Here is a 19,605-nt window from a genome sequence, read left to right on the forward strand (position 1 = left end):
TTTTGGGAGATTCCCTACGGTGTAAATAATTTTCAATCAAGTTGAAGAATGTCCACCTTTGATTGTCAAATATTTTAAAAGTAATATGATTGTTAGAACAACAGACTTTCACTCAAAATTTATGTCAAACAACTCTGATAAGGAAGATGCATGGAAATTGGGACTAGTATACCTGGTTTGCCATTACCTCTTCTCCCTTGACCCAAAGTGGATAATAAATACCAAACTCCTCAGCATGGTCGAGGACATCGACACTTTCCTTCAATTTTTCCATGGGGAAAGTTGTCATTTAGAGAAACCATGAAGGGTTTGAACAGGAACCTGAAACACTACAGGTCGCTATATCTAGAGAAGAAGAAAGCCATGGGGAAGAAGAACAAAGACAAGAATATCGATATTTATTATACCGTATATGAGTTCGCACTAGCATTACAAGTGTGGACCTATGAGGTTATCAAAATGTTTGTCTCCAAACTTACAAGGAATACGATGCTTCAAGCGCATGAACCTGTCTGCCCAAAGATAATACAATACAAATCCAACAGGAAGAGCACCGCCTCTAATATTTACATTGCCCTACAAGGCAAGATTGTCAAGAAGATGGAATTGTATGAAGAGGAGAAGATCGTATATGATGGGGAGGACTTTGAAGATATGTGAGGTAATTTTTATGATTGCTTATTTGAACTTGATTGCAGAAGGAGAAAATTTGGAGATATTGAAAATGTAGTTTCTCCTAAATCTGACATGAGGAAGAAAAGAAAAATTACTCACCCCAGCATCTCTCATTCAGTCCTGCCAAACCTTCCATGAGGAGAAGAACCCGCATCCCTACCCCCAACCCTAACAGCTTTTATTCATTCGAGAGCGCCACCGGGACTCAAGAAGATGATGCCTCTCAAAGGACTCCAGCATCAATAGATCCCTATGAAGATGATGACCTTCAAATGACTCCAACAACAACAACTCCCCAAGATAGATGTGACGAATGAACTAAATGAACTAAAAACTAAAATGAGAACTGAAATAAATCTAATAAAAGAGATTTTAAACCAATTACAAGAACAATTTGGAATATTATCAGCCACACTAGGGGAGGAACAGAGCAGGAGAAGATTGAATGAGGATTATGCGGATGTGCTTGTGGAGAAAAAGAAGGTGAATGAGGAAGATTTTGAGGAGATGAATGATGAATATTTGGAGGAGGTGAATGAGGAAGATTTGGATAAAGTGAATGTGTTGATTGAAGATATGGTGAATGATAATATTGAGGTATGTCTAATTCAAGCATTTGATCTAATTCAAGCATTTTGTCTTTTTTTTTAGGATCTGGTGGATAAGCTGAATGATAAAGACAAGTATGGGTTTGTGGAGATGAAAGATAAAAATTTGGAGGAGAAGAAGAATGAGGATGTGATGAAGAATGAAGATGTAACGTTAGCTACACCTAGAACTTGAGTAAGGTGGTGTTTAACGCAACTTATTTATTAATCTAAATAATTAAGTGCTTATTTGAATTAATTTCCTTCTATAATTGTTGACTTAATTCGGTAAGGTGTGACAATTAATTAAATTAATTCTTGAATTGCTGCTTAATTTGTCAGCCAGCCTTGTAGAAAGAGTTGTGCTTCTTGGAGCGCCCATTTCTTTTAAAGACGAGAACTGGGAATCAGCTAGAAAGGTAACCAACCGCCTTTATGCTTGTTCTAAACCTCAATTAATAGTATCATCCTTATAAGAATCATCACCTCCCAATTCACAGATGGTGGCTGGGAGATTTGTGAATGCTTACTCTACAAATGACTGGATGCTTGGATTAGCCTTTCGAGCCAGGTAATGAATATTCATTCATAGGGCTTGTTTGATCTGATTTATTTCAAAATAATCTTGTTTGAAGAATCTGTAAAATAATTTTGAACTTTTGGATTTTACCAGTCTGCTTACTAAAGGATTAGCTGGGATTCAACCAATTGAAGTTCCTGGAATTGAAAATGTGGGTATCTACTTAGATTTCTCATCAGTGATTCAATTCAAATGTTTTTTTTTTTTTATCATTTTTCAAATGATCATATTTTTTTGGGACAGGTCAATGTAACTGAACTCATAGAGGGTCACTCTTCTTATCTATGGGCTACTCAACAGATCTTAGAACAACTTGAATTAGATGCATATTACCCAGTTATCGGAACCCTTATCAAATCTTGATAGTTTGGTTATTTGAGAGAATTCGCTTCAAAGTTTTTTTTATCGGTTTTCAACTTCTCCAAAATTGTTTTCAACTTCTCCACAATGCATCCATTTATATCATGTATTGATTCATTTACTATCAATAGACAATTGTTCTTTTCCATGTAGATACAAATGTGAAAAATAATGTAATAATCTTGTATATATATGTCTGTTTTTTTTATTAAAGTTTCTTCAGTGTTTTCTATGCTTCTTAGGTCTGTGTTCAGTTGTGATTTTGGTGTGCTTGCGAATTATAATTATTATGTTTTAAAAAATTATTAAATTATAATATTTATATGAAAAAATTATTAAATTATAACTTTTATTTGAAATATTATAATAATAATAAATACAATTTGAATATATCTGGAGTTGGTCTGAGTATGGTTAAAAAATTGAGTAATTTTTGGATGCATTTCTAAAGTTTGGTTGTTGTTAATTTTATATTTATTATATTTATTTAATTAAAATAATAAAATTGAATTATAATTGAATTATACAATAAAAAATAATTTATTTTTTTTAGAATATACTTATATTATATTTTAGAGATTTTTAATACTGAGAATAATAATATACTAATTTATTCGTTAAATTGGGAAATTTGATGAAATGGCCCTCATAAGTGGCTTAATTCCAAAAAAGGCCCGCATCTGCTAATGTTTGTAAAATGGGCCTTTTTGCCCTGCGAAATGTCCATTTTAACCCTGTAATTGCACTTACTCGAATTACACTTGCTCGTAATACACTTACGCGAATTACACTTACGCGTATTACATTTACGCGAATTACACTTACGCGTAATATGTAATATGCGTACATTGAAAGACGCATATTAAATATACGCGCATTATGTAATATGCGTCTTTCATACTATATAAAGCGCCTAATTTTGATCCTCATTTTAAATCTCCAATTTTTAGGGTTTCGACTCTCTCTCAAACCCTATCCCTTCGATCCCGCTGCTCCTCTAAGGTAAGACATTCTCGTCTCAATGCATTCTTATGTATTTTAGGGTTTTGAATATTATCCAAGTGCTATTATGTTGGATGAGGATTTAGGATTTTAAGTAAATCTTACAAGTTTATCTATATAAATGACAATCAACAACACATGGTTTTGTACTTCATTGATCTATGGAAGCAGAAGTTAAACATTTCGACGGATATGGAAATTGAAGAGGAGAATCCGACGGAGCTTAACACTCTCAACATCGGTAGAGGATTCGCTAGCGTAGGCAGATTGATGGATGGAGTAGGCAGAAAGTCAGATTGGACGATGAACCATTAATTCAATGCTCATTTATATTAAAAACATGCTCTTTCATTTTGTCTTCCATCTTCCATTGATGATGAACCTATTCCTATTTTGATCTTCTAGAAGGTGCATCCATATATTTTCTGCCAAATTTTCCTTTTGCTACAAATAAGTAAATAACTTAACATATGGATTAATTACTATGGTACACATTTTCCATTTCCTGGTTTTTTGAAATAAACATAATTTTCAATTTGTTTGAACATTATTTTCCATTATTACAGGAGATTCTTGATGGAATTGAGTTTGCTAGGGTGACTCCAAATCAACCTGGGGTTCCATGCGTGCAGCAATGGGGCACCCATAACCTTTTGACTTGAAATATGTTTCTATTGGGAATGAAGACTTTGTTACTATTCAATGATATTTTTTTTATTTTAAAAGATCCATATTTTATGAATAGTAATAAAATATGTTAGTATTCAATGATCTGCGAACGTGAAACCATCAAATGGCAAAATTCTGAAATGAAATGCATAATCTATTTGAAATTGCGAAAACCTACGTTTGTTTCAGGGAATTACCTCCAGTTCTATTCTGCCATAAAACACGCCTATCCAGACATCCAGATAATCACAATCTGTGACGGTTCTTCTCAACCATTGGATCATCCAGATGATTTTTATGATTTTCATGTAAGATAAGTAATTTTGTATAGATTAGAATTTGAACTGAATATTCTTACAATCTTCCTTCCTGTTATTAGATTTTTTTGTTAATAGATTGATTTTCTCAATAAATTTATAACAATGCAGATGATGTCTTCTCTAAGACTTATAAGTTTGATCAAACATCACGAAATGGCCCAAAGGTACATGCTAAATCTTGTCTTATATTTACTTAATTCCATAAATATATATTAACAAAAAGATAACTGTTGCAAGAAACATTTAGATGGTTCTGAGACCGACTCTATTATTTCAGGCTTTCGTTAGTGAATACGCTGTGACAGGAAAAAATGTTGGTCAAGGAAGCCTTCTAGCAGCATTAGCTGAAGCTGGATTCCTTATTGGTGTAGAAAAGAACAGTTTTTTTTTTTATATAATTCTAAAAAAAGATCATTAAAAACTTGCTTATAGATGATAATACTTGGTTATATGTAAATATAGTTTTTTTCCACTAATATGCAAAAAATGAACAAGGAGGCAATTATATATCTTCTTTACTTTTTCGGATTTTTAACCTTTCTTTGCTCGCCTTTGATACTTGAATGCAATGATGTTGTGTCAATGGTCAGTTATGCACCTCTGTTTGTTAACTCCAATGATAAAAGGTGCATATGTTTTATTTGACTCTTGTCTACTATAATACTATTACACTAATGATGGTGTTTATATCAAAGTGATACTCTATTTTTTTATATGATCCCAATGAAGAGTCAACATATTTTGTGAAGGTGGTACATAATGGAACACATAATCTGGAACAACAGATTTAAGGAGGATTTCACCCATATATAAGTTCGTTGCAATGTGCAGTTGACTCCAATCCAGACTGTGTTTGATAACATAGACACGAAAATAGATGTAACAATCTCCCCGCATTCGTTTACATGTTTAGACTTGACAATTGATCAGTTTAACCATCTGCATACAATATCAGACGCATATTACATAATGCGCGTATATGTAATATGCGTCTTTCAATGTACGCATATTACATATTACGCGTAAGTGTAATTCGCGTAAGTGTAATACGCGTAAGTGTAATTCGCGTAAGTGTAATTCGCGTAAGTGTAATACGCGTAAGTGTAATTCGCGTAAGTGTATTACGCGTAATTGTAATTCGAGTAAGTGCAATTACAGGGGTAAAATGGACATTTCGCAGGGCAAAAAGGCCCATTTTGCAAACATTAGCAGACGCGGACCTTTTTTGGAATTAAGCCACTTATGAGGGCCATTTCATCAAATTTCCCGTTAAATTCGCTATGTCTTCAAATTTGGATGCTAAAAAAATCTTTCTAATTTTTTCTCTCCCTCGTTGTTATCAATATTCTTTTCACTTTATAGTTATCATTTATCATCATTACCATCATAATTGTAATTGTTATTCTCATCACTAGGTTGAGTGGTTGTTTATTTTTTTACCTTCTTTAAAGACATGACGTATGTAAACATAGGGTTATACAACTATATGTGTTTTAAGTTTTTATAAAAAAAAATTCAACACAATTCTCTAGAATTCACTATTTTTTCCACTCTAAATGCACATTCAATTGAGTTTAAAAAATAATCCAACTATAATAAAAAATTTATTTTATCTACATTATAATTAATCACATCACTCCATTCATTAACAAAAAAAAATTAAAATATTCTTTATTTTAAAAAAAATTATCATTATTTTTTAATAACCCTTAAAAAATTTATAATAAAAAAATAAATTTTCAAAATTACTATTAACTAATATTTTTAAATACATTTAATTTATTTAAATACCTCCAATCAAATAAACCCTAATAATCAATATGTGTATGTGAATAGGGATGACAATTTGAAACCGCACCGCTGAAATCGAGCCGATTTGTATGGTTTTTCCCCGCTTTGACTGGGAATCGGGACGAATCGGGGAAAACTCAAAATATGTTGACCAGGGTTCGGGGCGAAGATGGTATTTACATGCACCGAACCGATAATATATAATTATATTTATTTTTAAAAAATATATTTTTGAATGAAATCATTATTAATGCAATTATTACTTTTCTCTTTTTTTTTTGAAAAACTCTTTATCTTTCTTACTTTTACACTATTTACACGTTATCTTAAATTATCTCTTCCTTTTAACTCTTCATCTTTCTTATTATATTTTTTTTCTCTCGATTTATTATAATTTTAGTTACATCTTCTTTCTTCTACATACATGATTCTCTCTTGAATCTTGACAAAGTTTTCAGATCGAATGTTAGTTGAACTCTTTGTTAATACTATTTTGTATATTATTTTACTATTTTCTTACTAATTAATATAAACAGTATGGTATTACATCCTTTTTCTTCAGGTAGGATTTCTTCTATCTTCGTCTTCTTCTTTCACAATCTTTGTTATTCGGTTTCGGTGTACCGCGGGGAAACCCCGTCCCCGATCGGGGCGAGAATGGTTTATATTTAAAAACTAAGTTGGGAATCGGGACGGGTGGGTAAATTCGGGGCAGGGATGGTATTGTCATTCCCCTAACTGAACCACCCCATTGTCATCCCTATACGTGAGATGGGAGCAATTGAAGTATGTCAAATTTAATAAAAGTGTTTCCAAAAAGGTTTATACTCATTTGGATGTGTACATTAGTTTCTTAAAGACCTCATTTATATATATTATAAAGATATTTTGTGGACACTACCTAATAGAGAAGTTAAGTTAAAAGATTGTGTAGGATTCAATTTTCACTTAAAAAAAATAGATATAGTATTCATTAGATAGGTTAATTGTGTTGTAAATGATAAATAATAAGATATTTTGTTTGAAAAATAGTAAGAATAAATATATAATTTAAATTCTATTAGAGTTAGAATTCTAATTCTTAATTTAAAATAGTCTAACAAAACTAAAATTAAACCTTATTTTAATTATAATGTTAATTAATGGGTAAACTTTAATAAACTATAGATTTCTTTATGTTTGTTTCCAGGCTTTATAAGTTAACCCTTGTAGGAACCATTTGTTAAATAAATGGATTGTTTCTCATTATATTGCAAGATCTATGGAAAATAGTTGACAACAAAGCAAAAGATATAATTTTCAAATAACATCACTAGTTATTTTAATAATCAAGTTAAATACTTATTAATTTTTCATATCTCTAAATATATTTGTGTATTAAAATGTATATTCTGAGTTGTATATAACATATTTTATATGTGCAATGAGTTAGAAACTAATAAACAGTTATTTCATATTGTAATTTTCTTTATTTTTAAATTAAAACAAAAGCCCGTCTAGCTCAGTTGGTAGAGCGCAAGGCTCTTAACCTTGTGGTCATGGGTTCGAGCCCCATGGTGGGCGTTATTTTTTACTATCATTTTTTTTTCATTTGAAAGAAATATAAACATACATGATGGAAACAATATGAAATTAAGAACACAAGCTGAATTTGATTAATTGGAAACAATATGAAGCATCATACATGATGTTTTTAGTTAATAAGAAAAGCGCAACTTTATCTAAAATTCTAATATATCAAATCTAAAGTGGTCGCCAAAGCAGTTCATTCGATTGTGCTCTCGATTTTTCCATATTTTGTCATCATCTCACAGTGGAGTAAATAATGAATTCCTGTGATGTGAAATGAAATGGTTGGTTTGGGATAGGATTACTGCAAAACACAAAAACAGGAGAATGTTTAGCGGAAGAGATAAACGAATTCACTTGAACAAACAAACAAACAGATTGAAGGGTTTCGACTAACGGTCGTGGGCCATAAACTTTAATCTGGCGCACATGGGTATCCCTCCCATTCAAATGATTAGACAAAATGCCCAATTGCAACATGAAAGTGTTCACAAAAGTTTCCCTGCACAAGTAGTTCAATTTGAATCATCAGTTTTGCATTCATCTACTTTAACAATGGAATCTGTTGTCAACAAAACACATATCTCATTTGAAAATGGATCCAGATAACTAAACTTAATAGTTCTGTTTGATAAAATTGAATCAAAATAGAATGTTGAACTAATGTCGGGAAAGACTACTTTCTTTCCACACCCTTATAATAAGGGATGTTGATGGTTATAGTTGTGATTACCAACTTAAATTATTCATAGTTTATCAAATTAACTAGATTTTGTAGCTTAATTTGAGCTAAATCCAAATCATTAAGAGCTTCTTTGATTTAGGGTTTTTCTTTAAATCTCATTAGATGAAAAATGAATTATTTTGGGGCTAAACGACTAAAATATCAATCATATTTAACAGTTTAAAATGTTATAAAAAGTAAAGTAAGAGTATTTTAGTTCATGATTTGATTTACGATGGTATAAGAGATCATTTGGATTAAACAAGGCTAAAGTGATTTGAAGTATATGAACTTAATTCAACTAAACACTTAATCATTTAGATGAAGTGATACCCACCATAGGCAGTGACAGATTCAAAAATTTATTAGATGTTTCTCATCTGGATCGGATACAAACCCTAAAACAAAAGATGAAAACAGAAGCATCTAACAAACAAACACGCAGAAATGGAAATGACATACCTTGGATCATTTCCTGATAATGAAATATACACCCAACCAGTTGGCTTCACAAGCTCCACAGTTTTAACCTCCTAATAAGCAAAGCAAATTGAAAGAGGTTCATTCATATCATCAGATCAATAAAAAATAGTAAATCAAAGAGCAAGAAATCCTTCATTTTAACCTTAAGATTATGCAAACCATCTCCAGCCCTAATACATATCTTACTAGGTGTATAGCTCTCATCCAGCTTAAAATCAACATAAACAGCCACCATCTAGCAAATTTTCAACATATTAGCTCATGATTCTTCTTCAAAATACAAGATCAGCAAAAGGATAAAACAAAATTTCATACTTGTAACTTCACTTTCTTCTGAAATTGAATATTAACAAGATGAGGCTGCAAACCATCGGATCTGGTGAAGGCATCAGATATACATAATACATACATACAGTCAATATAGAAACGAATATATTCAAATATATATATATACATACTGCCAGTATGTCTCAAGATTGTCATCACGGAGAGACATAACGCCATTTCCTGGCTTGAAAGAGCTAACGCTCCACGCTGCCTTCTTAGCCATCTCACGAAGATCATCATCGACTACTAGGTTTGGGCTACCTCCGGTCAGTTTTCCTTCATCTTCTCCCTCCGACGATTCAGTCGCCATTTCTGAGAACTCAAATTCAAGAAGTTGTAAGATCTAGACGATGATAATGATGAAGTTTTGCTCGATATTTAAACCCTGGAGTATTTGTGGTAAGGTATTTTCACATTTCAAAAATATCGAAATTTTTTATACCCTAGTAATCGGGAAATTGGAGCAAATAATTACACTAAAGATTAAAGATTAGTGTATTTGAAAACAGTGCCGCATAAAAAAATATTAAAAAAAAATTTTGGGGACACTTTTTTTTTTTGACGAAAATACCCCGTTGCAAGACGTAACAGGCATTTGCGATTTATTTTCCATTATTCCTTAAGTGCCTTAGGTTTGATCCTGTAGAATCTGACTTTTATTTATTTATTTATTTTTAAAAAAATCGTCTCGAGACGCACCCGACATTCGCGAGACGTACCCGATAATCGCGAGACAATTTTTTTTTTCAAAAAATAAAAAAAAAAATCGTCTCGCGAATGTCAGTTGCGTCTCGCGATTGTGGACGTCTCGCGACATAGGCAAAATCGTCCGGAAAGAATTATAAGTGTCACTAACACTAACGCCTTTTTTTTATGGGCTAACACTTTTTACAAATAACTCATTCTTTAGTGTCATCTCATCAAATTTCCCTAATAATCAATACTATGATTAAATACTTAATTTGCTTAATTACACCTAAAATTAGGTTAACAACTTAAACATAATAAAATGTGAATAACATATTATAAATTTATATGTAAAGGAAAAAAATAAAACAAATCATTAAACTAACTATTCATATTAATAATTTATATGTAAAGGAAAAAAATAAAACAAATCATTAAACTAACTATTCATATTAATTTAAGTTAGTTGATTTTTTTTTATAGTGTTACAATAATTGTATTATAATTTTTTTTAATTATTTAATTTTATTCATTATATAGGTCACTAAACTATTCGTTTATAATTAAAACCTTATTTTTAAGTCTCATTCTCTTTGAAATAGATTTTACATCTAACTTCTCTACAATTTACCTACTTAGTTTGATTTCTAAAATTGATAAAATGAACTTTATAATAGTTTATCTATTTATAATAGTAATAGAGAAATAATTAAATTAAAAATTATAGGAATTAGTTATTATATTTAACTTAATTAATAGGAGATAAATAAATAATTTCTTTTATTTATTTAATATTTTATCATTCCCTTCAAGCGAAAAGGTGAGACACAAACCATGAGCTTACTACGTAAAAGAGCAAATCGATGAGAAGAAAGACCTTTGGTGAATATATCAGCCACTTGATCTTCAGTAGGAATGTACTAGATGAGCAGTTGTTTACGAGTAACTTTTTCTCGAACAAAGTGAAAATTAATTTCAATATGTTTTGTGCGAGCATTAAATACCGGGTTTGCTGATAAAAATGCAGCACCAATATTATCACACCATAGAACCAGGGAAGAAGAAAGTGAAACTCGAAGTTTAATAAGTAGAGATTGAATCCAACAAAGATCAACAGTTGTATATGCAAGAGCACGGTATTCAGATTCAGTACTAGAGCGAGCAACTACTTGTTATTTCTTAGAATTCCAAGAAATGAGGTTGTCACCTAGAAAAATACAAAATCCAGTTGTTGAACGACGATCATCGGGACATCCTGCCCAGTCAACATTAGAGTAGGCAGCAAGAGTGAATTATGAATTTGGACAAAGAAAGATCCCATGACGAGGAGTATGACGAAGATATCGAAGAATGCATTTAACCGCTCCCCAATGAGAAGATGTAGGAGTTTGCATGAATTGACAAGCTCGATTGACAACAAAGGCTCAGGACGAGTTAGTGTAAGATATTGTAGAGCCCCTACTATACTACGATAGAGAAACAGATCAGATAAAGGATCATCATGTTTAGAAAGGGATGAGCCAACAGAGACGGGAGTGTGTAATGACTTTACTTGAAGCATATCAGCCCGAGTGAGAATATCGTCAATATACTTGGATTGAGAAAGAAATAAGCCATCTTTGATATGAGTGGCTTCCATTCCAAGAAAGTAATATAATTGACCTAAATCTTTAATAGGGAATAATTTATTTAATTTAAATATAATTTTTGTTAAAAACGATTTAGAGTTGTCCGTGAGAATAATATCGTCCACATATACTAAAAAGTATGTTGTTATTTGAGGTGCATGATACGTGAAGAGAGCCGTGTCAAATTTCGATTCTTTGAAATCAAAAGATAGTAAAGCAGTCCGGAGAGTAGCATACCAGGCACGAGGAGACTGTTTAAGACCGTATATTGCTTTATGAAGTTTGCATATATGATTATGAAAATCTGGATGGACAAAACCGGGTGGTTGTGCCATGTAAACTTCTTCTTGTAGAGACCCATGAAGAAATGCATTGTTAATATCAAGTTGATGAATGAACCATTGATAAGATATTACCAAAGAAAGAATAACACGAATAGTAATGAGTTTTGCCACAAGACTGAATGTCTCTTCATAATCAATACCTTGTTGTTGATGTAATCCTTTAGCCACGAGACGTGCTTTATGTCGATCAATAGACCCATCAACTTTATGCTTGAGTTTGAAAACCCATTTACATCCAACAATATTATGAGATGGTGTGCGATGAATAAGAGACCATGTTTTATTCTAAATAAGAGCGTTATATTAATTTTTCATGGCAAGACGCCATTGCGAATCTTTATTAGCTTTGGTAAAACATGTAGGTGTAGTAGCGAAAGAAATAGCAGTGAGAGCTAATGAGGACATAGATCGTGCTTTATTGCGTGTGATCATCTGATGATTAGAAGATTTATGTGCATTAACTGTTGTGATAATTGGTTGTGTTGAAGGAATAATAATAATAGTAGAAGAAGATGATATAGTGTTTGGTGATGTTGTGGAGGTCGAAGAGAGTGATGATGGAGACGGTGAAGTGATATGAGATAATAGAGGTGATATTGATGAATTAAGTATAGTTGTTGGAAGAGATGTCTCATTGTCTTCTTGTGGTTTAGACAAGTGCACAAGGTCCTTACTTTTGAAAAGAAAAGTGAGTTTGTCAAAAGTGACATGTCGAGAGGTAAATATTCGTCCAGACGGAATGTGAAGACACTTATAACCTTTATGAGATGAGCTGTAACCAAAGAAACTGCATTCAGTAGTATGAAAATCGAGTTTGTGTTGATTGTACGGCCGTGTGAGTGGATAACAAGAACACACAAATGTCTTCAAAAAACCATAGTTAGGAGAAGAGTTAAATATAGTCTCGAATGGTGAACGTTGATGTAATGTTGGAGTAGGAAAACGATTGATAAGATATGTGGTTGTTTCAAAAGCTTCACTCCAATAATGTAGTGGCATAGATGCATGAGCCAATAAAGTGAGACCAGTTTCCGTAATATGACGAATTTTTCGTTCAGCAATATTGTTTTGCTCACTAGTATGTGGGCAAGATAAACGATGTAAAATACCATGATTATCCGTTAATAATTTAAAATTTCTATATTCTCTTCCCCAATTAGTTTGCAATATTTTGATTTTACGACTAAATAAATTTTTAACAAGTCGAAGAAAGTTGATAAATGTATTCAAAACATCCGACTTTTTCTTTAGAAGATATATCCATGTGAATTTGCTAAAATCATCCACAAAATGTATGAAATAACGACAACCATTAGACGAAAATTCAGGAACAGGTCCCCAAACATCCGAATGAATTAGGTCTAAAGGAGCCATTAATGTAGATTTTGAAGCTGAAAAAGGTAGTTTATGTACTTTCCCATACTGACATGATCCACAAAAAAAAAATTGTATTACTACCTGAAACTGGTAATTTAAAGTGTGATATAACTAAAGATGTAGTAGCGCTAGAAGGATGTCCAAGTCGTGAATGCCAAATTTGAGCCGGAGATCGAATACCAATAAATACTTGTTTATTAGAACATGTTGAAAACGAACTTTCAGTAGGTTCAATGCAATAAAGTCGGTCCTTGAGTAATCCTTTAAGAAGCACTATCTTCGTATCTCAGTTTTTAATAAGACAAACATTTGGGTGGAATTCAAAAAATACGTTATTATCTGATGAAAATCTTGCGACACTCATCAGATTTTTAGTAATATCCGAAACGTGTAAGATATTACGTAAGTAGAGAGATTTTTGTTGACTTAAAATTTTAGTAGTACCAATATTATAATTATTTAGAGGCATATCGTTTCCGACTTTGATAGTTTGAGTACCTGTATAAGGAGCATGTACGTGTAGATTATTAAGATCGGAAGTAATATGGTCGGTATCACCTGAATCTGGACACCAAGTGTGATCTACAATAGTAAACGATGTAACTAACATTGTGTTAGGGTATCCAAATTAAGGCCTCGGTCCTAAAATAATTCCAGCAACCTTTCTCGGCACCCTTTCTCGGTCCTATTGTACACATGTGCCATATTTCTATTTGTTGTTTTAATATTTTGTTTTGTTTTCCTTTTCTATTTTACAAACTGAATTCTGTTATTCTCTAATAGTTGTTGTAACCGAATATTCTAAGGCAAGACATCACATATATAAGGCTGATCTTTCTTCCCCAAGGACCCATGGATGAAATAATGAAGATATGAACTTCGCCCCCATTTGTCTATTATTATTTACTATGGACTGTTTGGTATAGACCAACAATATTTCTCTTCGCACCCTTGGTTCTTCTATCCCCTCCCCCAAATTCTCTATTAAAAACATTCCGCTGCCCTTTGATTGTAGAATTTCCACCCGATCCTAGAGTTCAAGAACTTGATTCTTGAGATCAAGAACCCATAATCACACCTTACGAAACAAGTCGTAACACATTGTCGTATGATTTGTAGAAGGATTAAAACGAGGGCACTCGAGAGCACTATGTCCTTGTACATTACATATTTGACAAGATGAATTATAAAAACAACTTTCGGAGCGATGACCAATTTTATGACAAAAATTACATTGCGGACGATTATTGTCTCGGTTTTGTCTTTGATTCTTTCCGCCTCCATGCCCATAAATATAAGCAAAATTCGCCGAAACATTTGAGCGCGGAATATTTTCATAATGAAATTTTCTTTTCTTGAATATGAGTCGTTGTTCATGATTTAGAAGGATGTTTGTCATCTCATTAAATGTTAGATCTTCTTCGGAAGTTATAGCACATATCATCGGCTCGAACTCGTCTCCAAGCACGTTGAGTAGAGTTAGTTGCATATCTTGATCAGAAACATATTGTCCGGCAGCGATAAGTGCATCTGACAGGTTTTTGATGTGTTGAATGAAGTTAAGAAGAGAGTCACTACCTTTGTGTGCGTTTAGGAATTGATTCTGTAACTGAAATAGTCGGTTCTTTGATTGAGAAACATAGATTTTCTCTAGGGTTTTCCAAAGTTCTTGCGCTAAAGATGATTTTGAGACTTGTTGACGAATCTCGTCGGTTAATGTTGAAAAGAGCCATGCAAGTACCCTTTGATCTTGGATACGCCATTGTTTAAACTTTGGATTCTTGATTTGAATTGTATTTTTTGACCATCTGTTTTTTGAAGAAATTTGGGAGGAGTTTCAAAATTTTCTTTTACTATATCCATAAAATCATAACCTATAATGATTGGAGTAACTTGTGATTTTCAATAGATATAGTTATGTTTATCAAACTTTACGCTTCCAAATATTATTGGTAGAACTGAGAAGTGATATTGTTCTTACATTTAAATCGTTTTCGGGAGTTTTTCCTTATAAGCTCTGATACCAAGTTTGATTTCTAGAATTGATAAAATAAACAAGAACTATTTGATTGAGTTCTTGAAGAGAAAGATTGAAATAATATTATTTATTGAATGAGTAATCTTTACAATAATTTATCTATTTATAATAGTAATAGAAAATTACTAAATTGAAAAATTATAAAAATTAATTATTATATTTAACCTAATTAATAGGAGATAAATAAATAATTTCTTTTATTTATTTAATACTTTATCATACCTAATATCGTCTTTCTTCCTTTCTATGAATCTGCATATTTCTTTGTTGGGAGAAACCCTAAGTTGCGATAAGAGATTTGTGCGAGAGAAGGGTCTGCTAGAAAGGTAAAGTGAGATAGGAGATAAAGTTCATAGTATCATAGCAATGACTTGGATTATTAGACTTAAAAATTATGATTTTGGTTCCATTTGAGTATACGGTAAGTACTTGATTTTTATGCTAGGTGATATATGTAAGTTAGGCATTACTCGTGATAAGTCTATTATACTAAAAATTCTCTTTCCCATAAGTGTTGTTTTAATTGTTGTATATCCAGTTCTTATTTTTTTCCCTTAAGATATATTATACTTTTAAACATGTTACTCTATGTATTAGTTATAGTTATCTCATTTGTACATAATTTATATAAAATATATTTATCTTTATAATAGAAAATAGACATATAGAGGGAATAAAATAATACATTTTTATTTGATATAATGATTCTTCTAGTCAAGTAAAAGGTTATTTGACATGTTCATCATTTGTTACATGCTCTCTGTTTTTATTTATTTCTTAGTTCGGGAGATGTAATTGATACTAGTTATTACTGTAGTAACAACTAACCAACTTCAGCTCTGTGCGGAAACTGTTTTAATTGGAAGTACACTTAAACTTAAGACAGTTTGTTTAAGTAATGCATAGTGTCACGGGCTCAATCTTTTCACTGACGATCCGTACGGCACTAGTTACGATCTTCGCAAAAACGAGTAACTAGTCAGTCTTACTCGACGCAACACTCGGCGTTTAATAGAATTGACACAAGAATTCTAGAGAGAAAGTAACCCTTACAAAGAATAGTAGTATATTACTTGAATACTTGGTGATTTACAATGTAATACTTCACAGGTATTTATAGGACTAATTCTAGCTGTTACATTGATTGTGCACTAATTTAGGGATTCCTTATAATTATCAATCAAGGACATTCCTAATTAAGGACATTCCTTTTATATGTCAATTAGTGATGCACTAATCAAGGAATTCATTTTAACTCTCAATTAGGTGCGTTAATCAAGGACTTTCCTTCTAGCTTCCTTCCAGTCTAGAATCTTCCTTGGGTTGGGCTTAAGAGGGCTCAAGCCTCCTCCTCTTCTTGGGCCAGGAGGATTGGGCCGTGACATTCTCCTTAAGCCTCCTCTTCCTGGGCCAAGAATATCCGTGACATTCTCCTTAAGCCTCCTCTTCTCGGGCCAAGAAGATTGGGCTGTGACATTCTCCCCCACTCAATCTGGCGACGTCCTCGTCGCTTCCTCCTTGTAGGCTTGGATGATGTCTCCACGTGAGATAAAAGTTTTGAGCGACGTGCTGGCTTTCTAACCCGTTTCTTCTCTAAGGGCCTTCATATTGCCTCGCAAGCCCCTTATGAATTTTGGAAAATTGTCTCTCTTGATGGAGGAGAAGTTTTACTATCACTCGGTTTCCTCCGAACTCCAAGTGTCTTCTCTTCTTTTCCTCCCATTTCTTCATTCTTTTGGCGGTCTTGACTATTTCGCACTTCTCTTTCTTGAATAGAAACTCCTCTGGTTGTCTCTTCAATTCCTCCAATTTGGGAGGTTTAATGCGATAAAGAACCGTCGCCGATGGTTTACTACATTTGACTAACTCTTCTCTGTGATCCACCTCTCTCTTATGGTGGGATTTCTCTGATAATCCAGTGGGTATTACATCATGACCTTTCTCTAGGAAAGTTGTAACTTCTGGATGTATCTTCTCTTTACACGTAGTTTTCTCATCTTCTTTCACATTGACAAAAGATGATGGGTAGGTGTCCTCCGCACCTTTTGAGAGTTGCATGGCAGATAAGTGCCTAGTTTCTCTCTTGCACTCTCTTGTTAAAGGTATTGTGCGAGTATTACCTTGCTCTAGAATGTACATCATATTGGCAGAAGGGAGTAGGATGTCATTTACCTTGTCTAGGAACTCTATGCCGAGAACCATTTTGTAGTTATCCATGTCGATAATGGAGAAATCCAGAAGGCCGGTCCACTCCCCCAAGTTGATCTTTACATTACGAGCAACTCCATAAGTCGCACTTGGTGCCGAGTTGACTGCTTTAAGCCACCATTTCTCTTTAGTGTACTTAATCCCCAGTCTTCTCGCCTCCTTTACCTCTAAAAAATTGTTGTTGGCTCCCGTATCCAACAAAGCTTTAACCATGTGGTTTCTTACTCTAGTTTCCATAAATAGTCGTCCTTTCTTCGCGGACTTTGACTTATCAAACTTTACTGTAACGGCACTAAGTAGGTTTAACGACCCTAATCGAGCTTCATCGTGAATGCGTTCTTGCTCCTCCATCAATGTTGATAGTTTGTTCTTCATTGGGAACTCTCTTGCTTTGTGCGGGCCTTCACAAAAGAAACACTTTATCTGAGGTTTCTCTCCACGTTTCTCGTCCCGATCTCCTTTACCATTGGATTTGATAAACTTAACTAGGTCTTCATTGTTATGGAGATGGTCTCCACCATTTTCCCCATTGTCATTCCTCTCATAGGTCGACTTTGGTTTCTCTTGCCTTCTCATCTCGACAAGAGATTCAGCCACGGCAATTGCGGAGCTTAGATCTTAGACACTACGTCGTTCCAATTCCAACTTCGCCCACATTTGTAGACCATCAGTGAAGGCAAACAAGGCTTCGTCGTCTGAGTAGTTAGGGATCTCAAGGAGAGTAGCGATGAACTCCTTGACATACTCCTTGATACTCCCTCTTTGTGAGAGTCGCCGCAACTTGGCCCTTGCTTCTCGAATAGCGTTTTTAGGATAGAACTGTCTCTTGAGTTCCTCCTTGAATTCACCACAGGTATTGATAGAACACGTACCTTTTTCAATGTCGCTACTCCTTCGCCTCCACCACAGAATTGTGTTGTCTTCCAGGTATGTCGTGGCAGTATCTATCTTTCTCGCCTCTTCTACTAGGCCGAGTGTTTTGAAATACTGATCCAGGCCCCATAGGAAGTTGTCGATCTCTTTCGCATTCCTCTCGCCTAAATACGCTTTAGGTCTTGGAACGTCTATCCTTATCGGATTGGGGACTCCTACAGGCGCGCGCCCGCACTCTTGCGTCACCGCCTTCTTGAGTAATGCCACATCCTCTTCGGTAGCTTGTAACTTAGAAGTCATTACCTCGAGTTTCTCCGTCAAGGTATTGATTTCACCAAGGAGGGTCTGCTCCATGATCCGAGCTTGCTCTTAACATTTGGACAAGCCTTCATTTAGGGCATCTTGCATTCCTCCTCAGAGCTCGTCTCTCTCCTTCTCAAGCTCGGCAATGCGTTCCTCTAGGTCCCCGGCATTATCTTGTCCGTACGCCACAGTGAGTTCTACCTTCTCCAACCTAGCGATAATGTCAACGATAGCGTCTCTTGATCTTTCTCTTTCTTTGGTAGCTTTGGTTCCTCCCGCCTGAACTTTGCGAGAGTTCCTACCATCTTCTCCGGTCCCGTAGGGAAGATTCTCTACTTTGTCCACGACTTTTGAATTTTCTTCTAATCTCTTCGTCATTTCAGCTCTGATACCAATTGTCACGGGCTCAGTCTTTTCACTGACGATCCGTGCGGCACTAGTTACGATCTTCGCAAGAACGAGTAACTAGTCAGCCTTACTCGACGCAACACTCGGCGTTTAATAGAATTGACACAAGAATTCTAGAGAGAAAGTAACCCTTACAAAGAATAGTAGTATATTACTCGAATACTTGGTGATTTACAATGTAATACTTCACAGGTATTTATAGGACTAATTCTAGCTGTTACATTGATTGTGCACTAATTTAGGGATTCCTTATAATTATCAATCAAGGACATTCCTAATTAAAGACATTCCTTTTATATGTCAATTAGTGATGCACTAATCAAGGAATTCATTTTAACTCTCAATTGGGTGCGCTAATCAAGGACATTCCTTCCAGCTTCATTCCAGTCTAGAATCTTCCTTGGGTTGGGCTTAAGAGGGCTCAAGCCTCCTCTTCTTCTTGGGCCAGGAGGATTGGACCGTGACATTCTCCTTAAGCCTCCTCTTCCTGGGCCAAGAAGATTAGGCTGTGACAATAGTTACTGGTGTAAACTATATTTATAAAATGTTTAACATTTTTTCTCTAATTAAAAACTTAATTTTCATCCCTCATTTTCTAATTATGCATTGATATTGAGTTTACAATATTCATATATTCTTCCAACTTTTATAC

The 19,605-nt window shown here is 33.8% G+C and overlaps 3 protein-coding genes and 1 non-coding gene across 4 annotated transcripts; 2 read left to right on the forward strand and 2 right to left on the reverse strand.

The window, feature by feature from the left end:
- Nucleotides 1-1,576: 1,576 nt before the first annotated feature.
- Nucleotides 1,577-2,402, forward strand: LOC124940565 (uncharacterized membrane protein C6F6.13c-like). The gene is made up of 4 exons (XM_047481090.1): nt 1,577-1,681; nt 1,763-1,833; nt 1,936-1,993; nt 2,086-2,402. Exons 2-4 carry the CDS (start codon nt 1,763-1,765, stop codon nt 2,203-2,205), a joined length of 249 nt encoding a protein of 82 aa, XP_047337046.1. The 5' UTR covers nt 1,577-1,681; the 3' UTR covers nt 2,206-2,402.
- A 5,072-nt stretch (nt 2,403-7,474) lies between these two features.
- TRNAK-CUU lies at nt 7,475-7,547 on the forward strand. The gene has a single exon. It is a non-coding gene; the product is annotated as a tRNA-Lys (tRNA).
- A 69-nt stretch (nt 7,548-7,616) lies between these two features.
- LOC124939804 (anaphase-promoting complex subunit 10) lies at nt 7,617-9,480 on the reverse strand. The gene is made up of 6 exons (XM_047480250.1): nt 9,219-9,480; nt 9,076-9,136; nt 8,903-8,995; nt 8,740-8,810; nt 7,951-8,055; nt 7,617-7,857 (listed from the first exon to the last, which is right to left on the reverse strand). Exons 1-6 carry the CDS (start codon nt 9,395-9,397, stop codon nt 7,788-7,790), a joined length of 579 nt encoding a protein of 192 aa, XP_047336206.1. The 5' UTR covers nt 9,398-9,480; the 3' UTR covers nt 7,617-7,787.
- Nucleotides 9,481-10,981: 1,501 nt separating this feature from the next.
- LOC124939283 (uncharacterized mitochondrial protein AtMg00810-like) lies at nt 10,982-11,413 on the reverse strand. The gene has a single exon (XM_047479770.1). It carries the CDS (start codon nt 11,411-11,413, stop codon nt 10,982-10,984), a length of 432 nt encoding a protein of 143 aa, XP_047335726.1.
- Between the last annotated feature and the right edge of the window lie 8,192 nt (nt 11,414-19,605).

This window comes from Impatiens glandulifera, chromosome 5 (genome assembly GCF_907164915.1).
Source record: "Impatiens glandulifera chromosome 5, dImpGla2.1, whole genome shotgun sequence".
Lineage (NCBI taxonomy): Eukaryota > Viridiplantae > Streptophyta > Magnoliopsida > Ericales > Balsaminaceae > Impatiens > Impatiens glandulifera.